This window comes from Acomys minous (assembly GCF_964271855.1).
Source record: "Acomys minous genome assembly, chromosome: 1".
NCBI classification, from domain to species: Eukaryota; Metazoa; Chordata; class Mammalia; order Rodentia; family Muridae; genus Acomys; species Acomys minous.
Genome location: NC_140483.1, coordinates 141,405,125 through 141,423,672, shown reverse-complemented (window position 1 = coordinate 141,423,672; position 18,548 = coordinate 141,405,125). Strand labels below are relative to the sequence as shown.

General features: G+C 47.5%; 1 protein-coding gene across 3 annotated transcripts in view; it reads right to left on the bottom strand.

Annotated features, from left to right (window-relative positions):
• The window catches only part of CCDC180 (coiled-coil domain containing 180), a 61,826-nt gene that overhangs the window by 9,470 nt on the left and 33,808 nt on the right, over positions 1-18,548 (bottom strand). For 2 of the 3 annotated variants that reach the window (XM_084784264.1, XM_084784263.1), the window contains exons 22-31: positions 13,295-13,439; positions 13,008-13,124; positions 11,662-11,760; positions 9,806-9,925; positions 7,961-8,133; positions 7,628-7,680; positions 7,433-7,511; positions 5,768-5,845; positions 1,166-1,232; positions 368-509 (exon numbers count right to left, since the gene is read on the bottom strand). In XM_084784264.1, the coding sequence (XP_084640390.1) occupies positions 368-509; positions 1,166-1,232; positions 5,768-5,845; positions 7,433-7,511; positions 7,628-7,680; positions 7,961-8,133; positions 9,806-9,925; positions 11,662-11,760; positions 13,008-13,124; positions 13,295-13,439 (1,073 nt within the window). The remainder of the gene's footprint in view (positions 1-367; positions 510-1,165; positions 1,233-5,767; positions 5,846-7,432; positions 7,512-7,627; positions 7,681-7,960; positions 8,134-9,805; positions 9,926-11,661; positions 11,761-13,007; positions 13,125-13,294; positions 13,440-18,548) is intronic. The other variant, XM_084784265.1, reaches the window with a different exon arrangement.

Here is an 18,548-nt window from a genome sequence, read left to right as displayed (position 1 = left end):
GACAGGTTGTTGAGGGCTAACACTGACAGTGATGACTGTTACGCAGCTCTGGAAAGGAACTAAAAGCCGTTGAGTGTACACTCCATGGGTGAATGGAATGACAAGCTCTGAGAAACAAAGCGGAAAAACAACTACATTTCTGATAGAAAAAAAAAACCCCAAAACAATAAACCTTTACTTTTTTTTTTTTTAACCAAACTAAACTTAACAGTTGCTTTCTCTTAACTCCAAGAGATTGGCTTTTCACAGTAATGTTCCTCTATCTCCGCGGTGAATCAAAGGGAAGGAGGGCTGAGGGCCTCCCTGGCTCGCTGCCACACCTGCTCCACTGCTCCCTCTGCTGGCTTCTCAGACAAATTGCACTTACCCAGGAGGCAGGCGTTGTGGTACTCATTGGCCTGATTCTGATAGTCTAGGATCTTCTTGCCGATGTTCTCAGCGCACTGGTCAAAACTCTCATACATACATTCAGGCCTGGTGACTTGGTGCTTCTCTTTGCGGTAAAAATCCTGCCAGGGAGAGGTGACCATGTTTGGCCCCACTGGCCCATACTGACCACACCTCTGAGCCTTTACATATACTCCCCTCTGGCCTTGAGGCCGTCCATCTCTGCATCCCAGGCCCACCAAGTATGGCTACAAACAGACCATTTTGAATTCTTGGAAGAGTGAGTGGCAAATCCCTATTTAGCCCTAGGGACCCAAGTCCGTAGTATCTCAAACTGGAACAAGGCTGCATGTTTGCCAGAAAGCTACAGGATGTGGACCCCAAAGGTGGTGGATGAGCTGTGGAAGGCAGGCAGGAGGCCTGGGTAGGTTCTGAGACATTCCAGAGCAAGGTAGCATGCGTGTTGCTCCCAAGCGGGGAGCACAGGGGCTCCCTGTGTCCCACTATGTCTTGAGTTGCTGGGGCCCTTGGGGACAGAGGTTGGGTTTGTTCCTCTTGGCACACTCACCCACTGACCCACAAACTGATTAATAAATCCATGCTGGATGAATGAGGTTCAGTGTCTAGGAGGGCAACAAAACAAAAAACAAAACAGACAACGGCTGCAAGGTCCTGAGGTGGGAAGAAGCTAGAGGGGCCAGCTCAATGGACTGCAGAAGGCAGAGGGGGCTGACGGGGCTGACCGGGTAGGCAAGGGCCTGCGGGCAGCGGCTCTCACCTCCACTACGAATAGCAGGTGCTCATTGCTCTCCCAGAGGAGACTCAGGATGATGCCTTTAAAGTCCCTGCAAAAGCAACAAGGCAGCTGTGTAAGTCACCCTTTCCAGGTGCACCGAGGCTGACAGAACCCAAGCAACAGAGTAGTGGGAGGGTTCTAGCAAAGTACTCAACACTGCCTCAGCACCTCACCCTTTAAACATCCCAACAAACAAACAAACAACAAAACCAGTAGTCAGTTGTTCCTTTTCTTTCTCGGATCCTAGCTCCAGGCTGAGTCTCAGTTGCCTGATTCTGACACTCTCTGGCCCTCTGAAGCACCCTAATTGCTGGCTTACGGATTGATTGGTTAGACTGACTCTCTGCCTCTCCCAGCATGCTATAAAGTCTTCCAGGTACGGAAAACACTGATTGGGTGATGTTTGGAAAGTATTTTTTCCTTCCACATTTAATTAGATTTTTTAAAGACTTGTTTTTATTTCTATTACTTAAAATGTATGTATTTATATGTGGATCTGTGTGTGGGTTTGTGCAATTGAGTACAGTGCCTGTGGGGTCCAGAAGAAGGTGTCGGGATCTCCTGTGGCTAGAGTTTCAGGCAGTTGTGAGCTGGTAGGGCATTTTCTCAATTAGTGATTGATGGGGAAGGGTACAGCCCATTGTGGGTGGGGCCATCCTTGGACTGGTGGCTCTGGGTTCTATAAGAAAGTAGACTGAGCAAGCCATGGGGAGCAAGCCACTAAGCAGCACCCCTCCATGGCCTCTGCATCAGTTCCTGCCTCCAGGTTCCTGCTCTGTTTGAGTTCCTGCCCTCACTGCTTTTGATGAGTGAATAAACCCTTTCTTCCCCAAGCTGATTTTGGTCATGGAGTTTCATCACAGCAACTGTAATGCTGACAAAGACAGGCACCTCCCCTGCTCACTCTAAGTAGCCACTAGGCCCATCACTCACAGACCAGGGATTTAAAAGTTAATTTCTAATGACTGGTGGATACTCCTGCTCCTTTGGGCTTACCTGTTTTAAAGCAAAAGTGAGATGAAGAAACAATGTTTCAGATTGCCTGGAGTCAAGAGACACTTATATTTCACAGTGACTGAAATGTCTCAGAGACTGCTGCCCTTCTGCAGTACTGATCACCAGATACTAAAATCTGTACATGGGTCAGTGGTCTCTCATTTCAAAACTTACTCATTATACTTTTTTTCCATTATACTTTTAAAAGATGCAAATGTGTTGAGACAAGGGGAAAATTAACACCAACATTTTAGTGCATTCCCTGCAGCTCATTTTACTTAAAGTCATACACAATTAGCTTCACAGGGATTTCACATAGTCGATGTTCATTTATCAAATTCTTAGTGTCCCCTGTATTGGGATATGGTCTTAAGTGGCTGTGGATCATCATTAAATAGAAACATACTACAGTTTACAATCCTTTGATTTTTTTAGATTTCGGAGGGTTTTTTTTTTCTCTATTTTTAGTTGACATGAAAAGTATCAAATGGATGACCAGGGGACATAGCTGAGCTACAGAACGCTTACTTAGCATGCATGAGCCCGGGGTTGTTGAATTTTCAGAAAATCAGTAATAAGGTATTGCATGGGATTTCTTTTTTTCTTTTTTGCACATTTGGCAACTCATTTTGCCATTCTAACAGAATTTTACCCTTAGGAGACATCCCTGCTTGAGAGTGACAGGATGGTCCACCAATCACCTTCCTTCAGCAACTCTCACATATTTCTCAAAGGCTGTAAGGGACCCCACCCCCAACATTCTAGTTTCCCAGGGGAATTCCCACGGGAGACCTGTCAGATTGTGGATAAAGGGAACTCCAACAAAGCCACAAACAACCAAACACCTGGCAAGGGCAACCTCGAGTGACTTCCAGAGAGATGATCACACTCATCCTGGACCCAGGTTTTTGGATGGACCCTAAAAATAGTGGCATCTAGGTCACACTCTGTCGGGAGCTGGCTCTGGATCTCCTGTAGCATCACGTGGCCTTGGACCCAATGGTGTGTGTCCTCACTCCTCACTCACGGCCATCCACCGATGCTTTGCTCTAAGTGGTCCTACCACAGCGACTGAATCTGACCCGAGGATGTGAACCCCTTCTCCGGTTGATCGAGGGTGTGAATACTCAATGCAGAGAAGGTATTTGTCCTTGTGGCCAAATATGCACTCTTCTGGGCCCTCCTCAGCTTAGAGCACCAGAGAGGTAATACAGCGTTCAGGTACAGCCCCTTACTTGTCCCTGCTGAAAGCATGAATTTCTGTCTGCTATACGTAGGACTTCTACTTGCTGCATAACAGAGTAGTTCCAAGCAGCAGGTTACACAACAAAAGCTGCGTGGAATATCTTTGTTCAGGGAGTTTTTCCTCTGCCAGGGAGGATGAGCTCTTTGGGAGAAGGGTATAAAAACTTGCAATGTGGCTTTCTTTGACTGCTTGCTCCCATTTGCCTCTGCCAATGGCTCTCTGGAATTTCTAGAAGGAGGGTTGTTGAAGACCCCCATCCTCAGGCAGGGCATCTGCTTTCCATCTCCAAGCTGGCTGTTTCCTTGCAGTCCGGGATTAGTTAGTCAGTGCCAGGAGAAATGCTGAATGGGCTTGTTCCCTGCTCATTTGGTAGTATCCTAGTGAGTCTGAATATTTCCTTTGTGTGTTTATTTCTAACACTGCTTCTTATTTTTGGTATTTTTTTTTAACTCAAAGATAATTTTATTAGAGTTTAAGAGAAAAACATAGTACAGGTTGGGTGAAACTCCTGGCAACCATACCAATAAGATAAAGAGAAAAAAAAATCATGCTATTAAGTCAGGCACAGAATAGAAATAGCTGGCTGGGGCAGAAGAGATGGGCTTAGTGGTGAAGAGCACTTGCTCTTCCAGAGGACCTGGGTTTGATTCCCAGCACCTACATGGCGGCTTACAACCACCTGGAACTTCAGTTGCAGGGGATCTAATGCCCCCTTCTGGCCTTGACAGGTACCTGCACACACATAGTGCAGACATACACCCAGGAACACACACACACACACACACACACACACACACACACACACACACACACACACAAAATAAACACACACACACACAAAATAAAAACACACACACACACACATAAAATAAAAACAAATAAAGTTCATGTGCTAGAAACTCAGTCCCCAAGGCAACACTGTTGAGAGGCAAACAGGCTGTGGAGGCCCTGCCCTCAGCAGATGTGGGTTAGTTATCGCAGCAATGAGGTCCTGAGAAAAAGACATCTTCCTTCCTGTCTTCCTCGCCCTCTTTCTCTGCCCTCCTGTTCTCTCTTGTTCTTCTAATTCTCAAATGGGATAATGCAGCCTTCCCTTTTGCAGAGGCAGGGTCTTGCTGTGTAGCCTGGGCTGGCCTGAACTTGGGATCCTCATGCATCAGGCCCTGGGTTCTACGATCGTAGACAAGAACCACCACGCCTGGCTCGATGCTGATAGTTCTGCCCCGAACTTCACAACCTTCATAGCGCTAAGAAATAAATCCCAGATGTTTACAGTGTGCAGCCTTAGACATCTGATTATAGTAGCAAAGTGAGACGAAGACAGGACTAGAGGACATTGCACTGCCACTCAGAGAGTCAAATGCTGGAAGTCCATCTGTATGCTGTTCTCCAACTGACAAAACTACAAGGAAAAATCAAGAAAACTTCTGATTTCTCGATGTTGGGGCGCTGAACGAAGGGAATGGTACTAGGCAGATGATTGTCAGGGGAGGGTGGAACAGCTCTGTATCTTGACTGAGGTTGTAGTTCACCTCTTTATGAAATTAAAATGGCGCAGAGCTAGAGAGACTAGAGTCAGGATTCTGTGGCACAGGATATCACATGCATAGGATGAGGGCACTTCAAGCTGCCAACCCAGGGTCTCTCCTGAGTCGCCCGGTGGTTTAGACATCCATCCTCACATAGATTCTCAGCTCTACTTCCTGGGGTAAAGGGGTCAGAGAAGAGCAGCTGTTTCAGGGGCCCCTGATTGAGAGTGGCACTCCGCCGTGTTCTCTGAGGGCTCTGGTTCCTGCAACCCGAGATTCTGCTGGCTTGCTTGAAAAGAAGCTATACTAAGTAAACTGGCTTTTGCTTTAATCACTAAAGTGCCGATAAGGGAGAAGAGGAATGCAGTAGGGATGGAGAAATGGTAACAGCAACAACCGTGATAAACAGTCAAAGCCCTCAAACCTCAAAAGTGACTTGGCACCATGCAATGCTGAGCTTGGAAATGTGAACTTCTTGGTGAACACGCCTCTTAACAAACACATATATTTAGGCTAAGACAAACTGGCCTTGCTGTGTAAGTTTACTCTTCCTATTTCTCCACTGTTCTTACAGAAGGAAAGGGTTCAATGGGAGGAAAGGGTTCCACAGAGGAAAAAGGTTCCACGGAAAGAAAGGTCCCTCAAAGGGAAGTTTCCACAGAAAGAAAGAGTTTCACAGGAGGAAAAGAGTCTTAGAGAAAGAAAGGGTTCTGTAGAGAGAAAGGGTTCCACAGGAAGAAAGGGTTCTCACTGAGAGGAAAGGTTCCACAGGGAAAGAGTTCCACAGTGAGAAAGCAATGTGCCACGACTTACTCAGACTGAGGAGGAGGCCTTTCCCCGATCACTTGGTACTTTCTGTCAACTCTGATGACCTTGGAGGGTCGTGTCATGCTGCAGGAGAGAAGAAGGTCAGAACTTTGTAATATGTGCTGAGTTCCGCACCCATTGGACACTGCCTGGGATGCTTGAAAAGCTGAGCTGCCTGTGGAGCAGGGTGACTGGGCTTTAAGGCAGCTGTTGAGGATGCTTTCCCACTCTTCAGCTCCTCTCAAAACAACCTTAACTCTGGGTTTATTGCTAAGTCCCAGGCAAAGAAACATAGAGGGCAAATGGTAGAGGTGGCCAGGTCCAGAAGTTTGCATCCTCCTTTTCCTGTTTGGAGACTAAAGGAAAGCCATCAAGGTCAGTAGATGATCATATGACACTTCCAATTACATTTAAATTCATATACACAGCAAGTAATTTATATATGTGTGTATATATGTATATTGGGACATATTTGTATCTTTTCAGTTATACTAAAAAGTTAAGCACTGGCTTGAAAACAAATTGAGTTGGGCTTTTTTTTTTTTTTAACTTATCTGAGAGTACTAGTGACATAGACCCTACAGTTAGATCTCTGAGAGACTGAATGTGGAAACAAGCTGGCTGGGTCACGTGTTACAAAACAGAACTCTAACTAGCAACCTGTAGTGCTGTGCCCAGAGCACCCGCCCCATGCCTAGGACAAACAGTCTGAAGCCAGCCTGCTGCAGGCTGGACCTACAGGCAGTCAGGCTGCAGTCTCATGATGGTCCAGGAATGAACAGATGGACTCCAAATAATCAGGCCTTGGTTACTGAATGTCAGCTTGCCTCGGTTTTTTTGGTTGTAATTACCAATTAGGACCATGAATGATAATCTGCTTCCTTCCACGAGCTAGCTTCCAACTTGGGGTGCCGTCGCCTCTAACCAGGCACACCTGGGGCCTTCCCTGAGTTCCATCAGAGCCTTCCTACTCCCCTACCTGCCCTTGAGTTGGCTAAAAGCATCTGAGAGTAGCCTGCTCACTGCTGTCTGCAGCTCTGAGTCAACGGCCTTTGCTCTTTCTGTTTGGCTGTTTGTCCTTTCTCTTCGCATGGCAGAGCCAGGGTTCAAGAGACCTTGTGCTGGTTAAAGCAAAGTGGGGTCTCTTTCATTTCTCCCAGCCAGGGATTCAGCCATGTTATCCAGGCGTTAGTGAAGAGCCAGCATTGGCTCAGCCATTTGACCTCTGTCATTCACTTTCCCTGAAGGATCCTGGTTAGAGCTGGTGGCCAGAGGCTTGTGTGTGATGGTCTCCCCAGAGCTTAGGAGGTGACCACGGACTGGGACACCATGTCCTAGTCCCCCACCTGCTCCTGTGCTCAGTCTGTCCCCCTTTCTGATGCTGTCCAGCTTGTGGGGAGGTTGCAGGCCACAGGCCTACCTGTCATCTCAGTGATGGCCACCCAGACACTTCTCTGAGTACAAACAGGCGGGAGCCATGATCTGTCCCTGAGGATGACCTCAGGCCTGAACAAAGCCACTGTTAGCAGGGCCCCTCCCGCCTCCATCCCACACGGTCCCTGAGCGTGAAAACAAGCAGAACCCGAGCAAAAGACAGGCCATCTGGTCGTTGTCCTGGGAGGGCACAGGGGGCCTGGGAAGGGGAAGTTTGAAGTGTCTCTGCACACTCACCTCCCTGCTGAGGTGGCACTGGAGCTTGCCAAGGCCTTCTTTGCAGATTTTTCTCTCCGGTACCGATGTTTCTTTAAGCCTTTGGGTGACAAGTGCCCAGTATAAGAGCAGAGGAGAGGAAGTGGTGATAGGCCGCAGCTGCTACCAACTTCCCTGCCACCACCTTCCCAGAGACCCACAGGCCTGTGCTTCTACCTGTTTGGGAGCGATCCTTATCACACTGGTATATCGATTTTGTGTGAGGAATTCTGAAACCAAAGGGAAGAGAGTGAACTTTTCAGTGGTGACCGTGATGACAGGCCAGGCCAAGCCTTGGGCAATAAACTGCTGGTCCCCAATACCACATGAGTACGTCTCACTGTGAGCTCAGGAGTTTGGGTGAGCAACCGAAGTCATAAGAGGAGAAGCAAGCCTCTGGCCTGAGGCCACAGGCTCCCACAGCTGCACTCCCATGGTACTCCAGGGAGCAGGGCTCCAGGGCCAGCCCCTGGTGGCTCAGGGCCACAGGCCAGGGTAGTAGGCACTCACTGAAGGATCCGCTTGACAACATCCACAGCAGGGTCTTCAATCATGGGCCTGCCCATGCGAGTTGGCTGGGCAAAGGACTCAGGGGTGACAATGTCCACCTTGGTTTCCTCCTCAAAGGCCTCTGAAGACGTACGGGTGTCACTCTCCACTTCCATATCAGTCAGGATGGTGTCCTGCGGTCCAGAGAGAAAAGCGGAGTAGAGGGACCACATCTTGTCCAAGTGATGGCTGGAGGCAGGCTGCCTGGCTTCTTAGAGCTCATTTTTTTCTATAAAGGGCTTGTGTTCCTATTTCTCTAAGGGAAATTCCTTCATTCACTCCCGCCTTTAGAGAGGGCTCCCAACACTTGCTCTCCATGAGGTTCTGCCTGAATCCTGGGGATATGGGTGGAGAGGCCATCTAGGGTCTCTGACCTCTTGAAGCTTTCAGACTAGGAAAGATGGACAGATATTCAATGCACATGTGTGCACACATGCACATACACACATACAGAAGTGCACACACACATGCAAACACATACGTGTGCACGCATGCACACATACACATACACAAACAGCATGCACATTTACACACAAATACACACACACATACACACATGTGCACGCATGCATGCACAGGCACAAGCATACACATACACAAATGCACGCACCTACATATACACACAAATACACACATATACACACATACACATGCAAACATCCACTCATACAAACACACACACAATACGTGGTCAGAATTAAAACCAGTCCTATGAAGGAAAGGTTCCAGCATCCCCTGTGAGCATAAAATGACACCTACAGTGGCAGAAACAGATCCTCCCATCTGGTGTCTTGACCACATGGGATGCGGGAATGAAGGAAGACAAGTGAGCAACTGCCCGTGAGAAAGGGCAGTAACGATGTCCGTGAAGTGTTGATTGCGGATGTTCCATCAACTGTCCTCAGTCTCCTCTCCTCCAGGCCCATGAAAGGGCACAGGCTGGATCCCTGGAGGCTCTGTATTGCCATGAGCAGTGTAGGAAGTGACTGGGAGGCTAGCTGGCTTCACAGAAGGAAGGGAAGCCAAAATCTGCCGGTGAGAGGCGAGCTCAGTGACAGCCTACTCATGCAGCAGTTGGCTCTTGAGCTCCCTAGGAATGGCTGAGACCCTCATGAGCAAAGCCTGATGCGGGGATGGGGAAAGCGGCAGGCCATGCAGCCCCTGCCCATGCCAGTGCTCAGTCTCTGGCAGATAGCCCCTTAACCAGGGGCCTTACTTCACGGTCTGTGGAAGCAGGAGATACTCCAGGACCAGTAATCCCACCCAGACAGACCAGCGGCAAGAGATGCCTACGATTGGGAGAAAGGGATGAAGGGTATTGGTAACCATGGAGACAGCTATGTGACTGGTTGAAGGGTTTGGATTTGACATTAAAGGCAGGAAAATGACAAAGTTATTTGGGCCTTGGCTGTAGTTCAGGGAATGAGCATCAGGTGTGTGAGAGGACAAGACATTGGGCTCTTGTGGAGATGGTAGGCATGACTTCTTGTGGCAGATGGGAAGGTGGAGGCTGAGGTGGATGGACCTGACTGAGCCATGTGCACTGGCTAACCTGAGAGCCTTGGAGAGGAGTGGCCAAGGCTATAAGGAGTCTCCTAAGAGACAAGTGCAAGGAGCTGGCCTGTGGGGGGAACTCAGCTAAGATCTGACTCTACAGCATGCCATCCTTTCATAACATACCAGCAGGTCTGATGAAGCCTGGGACTTTCCTCTCCTGTATGCAGTACTACATCTCCTGGTGACTCCTGGGAGCCTTGACTACATACAGCCTGTCAACCTTCCCCCTAGTCCCCTCATGTTCCTTACCATAAAGACGTCCTGAGTGACGGACACCATGTCCAGGCTGCAGTTGAGGTACTTAATCCTCTGGCTCAGCTTTTCTCTCCAGGTTCGGACAAAGGCAAGGAGGTCATCTGTGGTCACCATCTGGTGAGAATACAGAGGGAAGAAGCCTTAGGGACCCAAATTACCACAAGCTACAGGGACAGGAACTTATCTGGGGAGGACAAGCTCGGTTCTTTCAAGCTCCCTCTCTTATAGAAAATGGTCCTGGAGGAGTTGGGGGGGGGGGGCGCGAGGGGAGCATTGTCTGTCTGTCTAGGGCAGCTGTCCTGAGGTGTCAGATCCTTCACTGATGGGGAATTCTGTTTCTGGTCTTATAGGTTCAGCTATAGGCAAGGGGCTTGCCTCAGTGTCCTCCTCTGTAAGATGGGGATATGGGACATCCCCCTGTGCCTCCACTAGCTCTAAAACTCTGCTTAGAAGGACACATTTGGTCCAGGATGTTGGGAGTTGTACAGGAAGTCTGACTCTCCATCTCCATGGCAATGTCTCACAGGTGCACCCTCAAACATCTTTATCCTCCCTATGTATCGAAGACATTTCCATTGTCTCCTAATCATCACTGCACAGACTATAAACCAGGTTCCTCCATCCACACCGGAATGACGCACCTGCTCACACTCTCCCTACCTACTGCACGAAAGAACTGGCAGAGCTTTCAAGGGGGAAGGGATGAGTCTAAAATGGTGCTATTCTGGACAGTTAGGGCTTGCCTAGAGGACTTAGTGAAGGTCCGCTAGTTTCCCTCTTGATACCAAGAAAGCTAGACCAGGCAAGTAAATGGTAAGCCATAGAAACCACCTTCTGTCTTCACATCAACGGGTGGAGCTCAGTGGATGTGTAGGCAAACAACAGGACCCAGAGTGTCCCTGGCTCCAGGGATGCCCTGTGGGAACCTTTCTCAAGAATCATGTGTCATACTATACAAAAATCTGCAGTGACTGGGCATGGTGCCACATGCCTTTAATCCCAGCACTTGGGAGGCAGAGGCAGGCAGATTACTGTGAGTTCGAGGCCAGCCTGGTCTACAAAGTAAGTCCAGGACAGCCAAGGCTACACAGAGAAACCCTGTCTTGAAAAACAAAAACAAACAAAAAACAACAAAAAACAAAAACAAAAACAAAACAAAATCTGCAGTGAAGATAGAAAAATAAATGTCCTCTTGGTGCTCACATCCATGGAGATGCAGCCCCGGGCGCTGACCTGCAGAAGAAGGGAACAGAAAGCACTTCTCTCTGTCTTACAGGCCAGGTACCCAGCTCTGGAGGCATCTGGGTGAGCTGCCCAGAGGCAATACCTCTTGAGACCAGGGCACGTGTGGTTTGGGGCAGAAATAGGCACTCATTGCCGAAAAACAAGCCCGCACACGCCCAGAGACCTGCTCTGCTGACTGGGGAGCCAGAGACACCCAGGGACGTGGTCCTGCAAAGCTCTGCAGCGATTCCAACTTTTCACAGATTAGGCACGAGAAATCAGTTATGTGCTGTGGGATGAGAAGGAGCATGAGGCTGCTGCCTCTTCTTGTTCACCTGGGACTGAGCTCTCGGTCCAGAGAGGAGGCCTAATGACGTTGAAGGGGGAGATATTGTCCCCAGATCCAGTCACAAGCCCCCACCTTCACTGTTTACTGCATGCTTGCCTAAGGCTGGTTGGAGAGAGAAATCTGGCAGATTTTTTCTTTCTGCCTCTCATGGAGCAAGCCAGACGCTACCCGGTGAGGCTCAGAGACACCCCGCCCTCTCTGTGCTGGGGACATCTGGTACCCAGAGGCAAGTGTACACCATTCTCGACTGGGCACATCAGGAATCGGGTCTACTCACACCCTTATCTCCCCGGTGGTCCAGGTACGTCTGTATCTTGTGTTGAAGCTGTTCCAGAAAACAATTTAATGCTTCAGCTTGGGAATTGGACTTGGCCACCTAGAAAACCGGGGGGAGGGTGGGAGTGGGGGGGTGAGATTCTCTTTTTAGAATATGTGTTATGAACAGGAGAATGTTCTTCAAGATACTCAAGAAACTGATTAAACGCTGAGGGGGAGAAGACAATGGGAGAGGAGTATGCAGTCATATCAGAAAGCAGATCAATTCAGGCTTAGAAGATTTGTTTTTGTATCAAATAGGTATGGCTTAGTGAAACTGGCGCCACAGAGTGTGGTTAAGTCTGTAAAGCCCACTGGAAGGCATACGGAGCTTTGGAACACTCTGACACGACAGTCCAACTTTCCTTGGACACAGGTATCCTAGGCAAAGGTGTTGCTCACAGTCTGGACAGGCATCGTAATATTGTCAGGGGCAATCCACTTTTGGTTTGTTTTGAATATTTTTTGCTAATTCTTTGAGAACTTCCTACAATGTATTTTCATCGTATTCACCCCCCAACTCTTTAACTAATCTCCTCCCAGATTTCCCCACCTCCTTACCACTCCCGGCTTCATATCCTCTTTTGTTTTATTATTATTTAATAATCCATCAGCTCCGATTTTGCTGTCCATGCAGGGTCTCTCCTTGTCCTGGGGCTCGCCACGTAGGTTAGTCTGGCTAGTCAGCAAGCCCCAGGATCTGCCTGTCTCTGCCTCTCCCTGCACTGCAACTGTTAGCGTGTGAGCAGGCCCAGCTTTTGGACGTGGGTTCTGGGGATTGATCTCAAGCAACTTAAGGCTGAGTTATCTCCCCAGCCCCTGCCTCAGTTTCCTTCTCTCTAAAATGGAGATTTTTTAAAAAAAGCTATCCAGCCGGGCATGGTGGCATATGCCTTTAGACCCAGCACTCGGGAGGCAGAGGCAGGTGGATCACTGTGAGTTCGAGGCCAGCCTGGTCTACAAAGTGAGTCCAGGACAGCCAAGGCTACACAGAGAGACCCTGTCTCGAAAAACAAAACAAAACAAAACAAAAGCTATCCATTCAGTTTTTATATGGCCATCCTGTGCTAATTAAAATGGGTTGGCGATTGTGGTGTGCAATAACTTGGTAAATGGGTGTGGCTGCTAAGAGTTGATTTGTGTTCCTGGCTGAAGTCAAAGTTTCACGGGCCAGACGCCACACTGCTGGATGGCACTGGTGTGCAAGTGTGTGCTGACGGATGTCCACGATGCCACACTGCTGGACGGCACTGGTGTGCAGGTGTGTGCTGACGGACGTCCATTAGATGGAAGATGGACCCATCCTACCTGACACTTGATGTTCACTTGCAGATTTGTCATCAGCCGTTGGATTTTCTCTACAAAAATAAGGTCCGAAGATAGGTTGTGGAATTTACTCTCAAATTTGTTGATGACATCATTGGCCTGTAAGGAAAGGTAAGATGTAAATTGGGAGGACCTTGATCTGGAACATTAGACCTTGCAGGAATGGGAAAGCTTAATTGCTGGGGCCCAGGTGTGCCCTTTCTTCAGAAGTGGCAGCCTCTGGCAGGCAATCCTGGAGGCTGTTTGGAGGGAGGACACGGAGCCCTCACCTGGTCCAGGTACTCCGTCTCCATCTTTTCCATGTGCATCATGATTAAACTTTCAACGAACTCAATCCGGGTAGCCTCCTTCTCTAGCCTTTGGCACAGTGCCTCGATTTCTTCAGGGGAAAAGTTGCCGCCCTCTGAAAACAATCTGAAGAGGGATTGAGTAAGAGACAAAAAGCACCAGTCAAACTGAACAGTCCTGCACATGGCAGGCCGCGGGGGCTCTAGAGCCCAGCGTGGGTGACAGAAAGGTAAATGCAGGGGCAGTGGGATTGCTGGTTTGTTAATGCGTCAGGTTGGGTGCCCTCACAGACCAGCTGAAACAAATGAAATGATACACAAACTCCAGATAAGGAAGCTGAGCGTGTAGTTCAGTGGTAAGGTACTTGTCTAACATGCAAGAGGCTCTGGGTTCAATTCCCAGCACAAATGAATGAATGAATGAATGAATGAATGAAAGAAAATCCACATAAGTTTGAGAAGTTTGCTGTCTCCAGATAAAGTGAAACTAGAGGCTCCCTTGGGATGTGGGTGGTGCCAAACCTGACTTTGACCTGGAGACTTTGACTCTGAGTTTCTGTGACTGCGCAGGGGGAAGGGCTGGCAAGGAGCTGAGTCCTGAGGGTGGCACTTCCAGTATGAGAATGTGACACGTGAACCCCACCACGCTCCCGGATACTGAGGTCCCAGGGTAAGGAGAAAAGAAAGCCCTTTCTTTCCTGAGAATTTGTTTACCAACTGAATATGTGTTCCTCCAGAAAGACAACAGGAAACAAAACCTCAAGCAGAGAATCTCAATTGGTTCCAAACAGGTGATCCCCCCAGGTAGTCAGTAAAGAGAAATATAGACTCTCTGAAGGAAAACCATGTGAGCCTAGGCCTCAGAGAAGATGCTGTAGATAAAAATCCAAGGGGAAAAAAGGGACTTCTAGTGAAAAAAAAATCACAAGGGAAATAAGACACCATAAATAAGAACAAAAGACAACAGGGAACAAGCAGAACAAAGCTCATGTTGCAAGCATCCAACACAAATGACAAAATAATCAGTTATAAGACTTTTATTTATTTACTTATTTTTGATTTTTCAAGACAGGGTTTCTCTGTGTAGCCTTGGCTGTCCTGGACTCACTGTGTAGACCAAGGCTGGCCTTGAACTCACACTGATCCACCTGCCTCTTCCTCCCAAGAGTGCTGGGATTTAAGGCCTCCAAATTGTAAGACTTTTAAAGAGATGAAAAGAGTCCTCTGCTTCCTGACCAGCCACCGCCGCCTCCTGCTGTGGTGTGACCCTTCCTAAGTCTGAGCCAATGCACACCATTCCCTAAGTTGCTTCTGCCAGGGATTTTACCCTAGCAACAACTAACAGAAAATCAGCAGAGAGAGAAGCCACGAAGCAGTCAACTTGGAAAAACAATTGCTATAATCAAGAAAGAAAAGTTTTAAACCCCAAGGAATAGCTTTTACGTTTTTCTTTATTGAAATTGTGTGTGTATTGGGGGGTGGGGCTCATGATGTGGTGGCAAGGCAGTCTTAGGAGCCAGTTCTCTCTCATGCCACCCTGTGGGATCCTGGGACCCAACTCAGGTCATCAGGTCTGCATATGGGTACCCTCTACCTGCTTAGCCAGCTCACTGGCTCCAAAGAATAGATTTATCAGGTGAACAGACACAGTTGCCGAGGAAGGATAATGTGAGCCAAGCCCCTGGAATGGAGTAATGCAGGTGTATGCGGCATAGAGGCGCCTGAGCCAACGCACGCCACTCCTTAAGTGGCTTCTGATGGGTATTTTCCGTAGCAACAAGTAACTAATAAAGAAAAGTAGCAGAAATGCAAGCCTTGCAGACACTTTCATGGATACTGTGGGCTGTGATTAGTGGCTCAGGTGGAGACTGCCACATAGTGCGATGGTTAAGCATTCACTGAAAGCTGGAACCATCAAGGGGCACAGCCCTGGGCATATCTGTGAGGGCTTTTCCAGAGATGTTACTGAAGAAGGAAGACCCATCCTAACTTAGGCAGTACCATCTTGTGTTCTAGACTGAATAAACAGGAAAAGAGGAAGAGGAAGGAGGAGGAGGAGGAGGAGGTAGAAATAAGATAGCAGCTGAGTACTGGTGTTTTCGCTGAGGACAAGGTGACCGACCACCTGCCTCATGTCCCTGCCTCCACACATCTATGTCATGATGGCTTGCACCCTCAAACCTGAGCCATAGCAAACCCTTCTTTCCTTAGATCACTTTTGTCAGGAATTTTTTTCTCACTGTAATGTGTAAAATGATTAATACACATTAGTAGGATTCAACTTCAGAACAGACCCAGCAATGTTTGCTTGCAGAACATGTAGAAAACACATTTTTGGGAGGAGTTCTATTTTTAACTTTTGTGCTATGTATGCTAAAGGAATAAAGAATTTTCAAATACCTTCAAAAATTTTAAATTCCAAACAATATGTTTTGTTTTGTTTTTCATTTTTGAGATTCTGTATGACTTTATTTTATATTACACTTTTATATTACACTGCCTGCCTCTGCCTTGAGTACTGGAATTAAAGATGTGTGCCACCACACCCGGCTGACAAATTGTTTAAAAATCTTTTATGTAATATTTTTCAGATTTCCTTGAGCCTGGGCATGGTGGCGGTTGCCTTTAATCCCAGCAATTGGGAGATGGGGCAGGCTGATCTCTGAATTCAAGGCCAGCCTAGTTTACAGTGCGAGTTCTAGGACAGCCAGGGCTACACAGAGTAACCCTGTCTCAGACCTACCCACTCCCAATTCATATTTCCAATGTAACTAAAAAATAACAGACTAATCTCTTAAAAATATAGGTTTATAGGCCAAGCTACATGTTTTAGTTGGTACTGGGATAAAGCCAAGGAATTTGGAAATAATTAAAATTATCCAGTGACTTTGATTTAAAAACCAAACCAAACCAGGTTACTGTGGAGCTAAGGTGCTCTTATTTCTCTTTGAAGTGAAAGGAGACAAATGACAGAAACCAGAGTGAGCATGACTAGAAAATCAGCTGACAGACAAGAGCCAGCCGAGGCGCTTTAGCCTTCCCGCTCTTCACCAGAATAGAGAACTCGAGAATCAAGCTAAAAATATTGAGGAAATACAGAATAAGGGGAAATTTTAAATACTGATCTTTTAAAAATGTTGACTTGGTGGTAGTGCAATGTAAGCTACAAAGCAAATACGGTGGCTCAGAATGAGAAGATAAAGGTGAAGATTACAGAGATACACAATAGAAAATCAAATGTCAAAAGACATTTTGGTGACAAATGCTGACTGTCCTTTCATATACCTGAGAATAGGCAGCAGAAATTAAATACATTAGATAATGTATACTATAAACATAACATCAGGAATAGTGAGGAAAACAATCTTCAGGAGGTATTTCAGACGTATACTTCCATGATCCTTGATGTCGCATCTGAACTCAGCAGCAGTTTGTGTTGCCTTCTTTTACTGGGGTCTTGATGGGAAAATTCTCTTTCAATTCATGATGAAAAGCCTTGGAAGGGTCAAAGCGTTTGATGCCCAGAGCTCTATTCAACTCTCCCTGCAGTCTGGGCTCATTTCGTTTCTTCTTAATGAGCTGAGATGGGAGGGTTTTTTTTGTTTTTTTTTTTTTTGGTTTTTCGAGACAGGGTCTCTCTGTGTAGCCTTGGCTGTCCTGGACTCGCATTGTAGACCAGGCTGGCCTCGAACTCACAGCAATCCACCTGCCTCTGCCTCCCAAGTGCCGGGATTATAGGCGTGCGCCACCACGCCCGGCTGAGATGGGAGTTTTGACACCTCCGATTGAGTTGCCTATTTTCATCTTTCAATTTCACAACATGCTTGATTTTTTCCCCTTAGATTCTAATGACCCAGGAGCTCCGCGTGAGTCTCTTGTTTCATTTAGCTGTTCCTGAGTTGCACCATGTTCATTCAACAATGCCTGCTTCTTTGCTTCAAACACACCTGGTTGTTGCTGGAAAGGTTTAGTTTTTGCTGTACTGTTCTTCATAGAGATGCCGTTTGTCATTTTCCATGGCTAATTCTGTCACCGCATCCTCTTTCTCCACTTTTCTTGCTTCTTCGTCTTCCAGTTGCCTCCTAAGGTCTTCATCTTGCTGTCTGAGCTGATTTCGCAACTCTGTTACTTTCTCAAGAAATGAAGGTGTGATTAATTTCTGCTTCTTCCAATGTTGCTCTGTTCTGTAAATCGGGAAGCGTCCTTGCATAGTCTTCATTTGGGCTCTCAGCTGTGTCGGTATCTGTGTTTGAACATCTGCTCCAGATTAAGGTCTTCTCTTTCTTCAAGTGCTGGTGCTTTGGAGCTTTCCCATCTAGCAGGAGCTGTGCCACTGTGCCATTCTGCTTCTCCTGCATAACCAAGGCGGTGTGGCCGTGTGCGGCATCACTTTTCTCCAGTTCAGCTTCTTTCCCTCTCAGCTGTCACTCCAGCTGGCTGAGCAGTTCCGTGGTTGTTCTGCCTCTCCCTCTGCTGTACCGTGGCCAACTTGTTCAGGGCAAGCAAGAATGACTCTTTTGTCATTCTTCTCTCGAAAAGAGGAAAAGAGCGCAGCTGCTGCTACAGGCTGGCGGACAGTTCCTTCTCCTGCTGCACAAGCACCTGGATTTGCGATTCCTTTTGTGGCAGCTTCTCCTCACTGTTTTGCCTTTCCAGAAGCAGCTTCTCTGTCACCATCTGCAGCTCAGCACTGAGCTCTTTCTCCGTCCTTGCTTGTCAGCAAGGTCTTCTCTTTCTGTCTCAAGCAGCTGACATTTTCCTGGAGAGATCGCTGAAGATGAAAAAGCTCAGGATCCTTCTCTTTCAAATCTTCTTCTAACTGGGCAAGGCCAAGTCTGTGTTTTTCCACTTCATCAGCTGTGCAGCTAATTTTTTTTCCAGTGTATTCTAAGAGTTTTTCTGTTTCAGGTTTTTTCATCGATCTTTTCTTTCTCTATGGAAACAAGTCTTCCCTCCAGTTGTTCTATTTTCCCCTGAGACTCTGTGAGGTCCCTCTGAGTGGCCTGCAGCCTCAGCGCCATGCCTTCGTGTTTCGCCGTCACACGCCTCATCCTTGTTTCTCTTTTATTGCTAAGTTTCATCAGTTCCAGGCTTAGAATTCTCATGTTCTTTTGGTGAGCATCTCCAAGAAACTTAGAATTTGGTAACTCATTGGCCTCAGCAACTGTCTTTGGTTTTTTTGTTTTGTTTTGTTTTAATGAAGGCACAGGAGATGGAGTAAGCAGCAGTAAGGAGC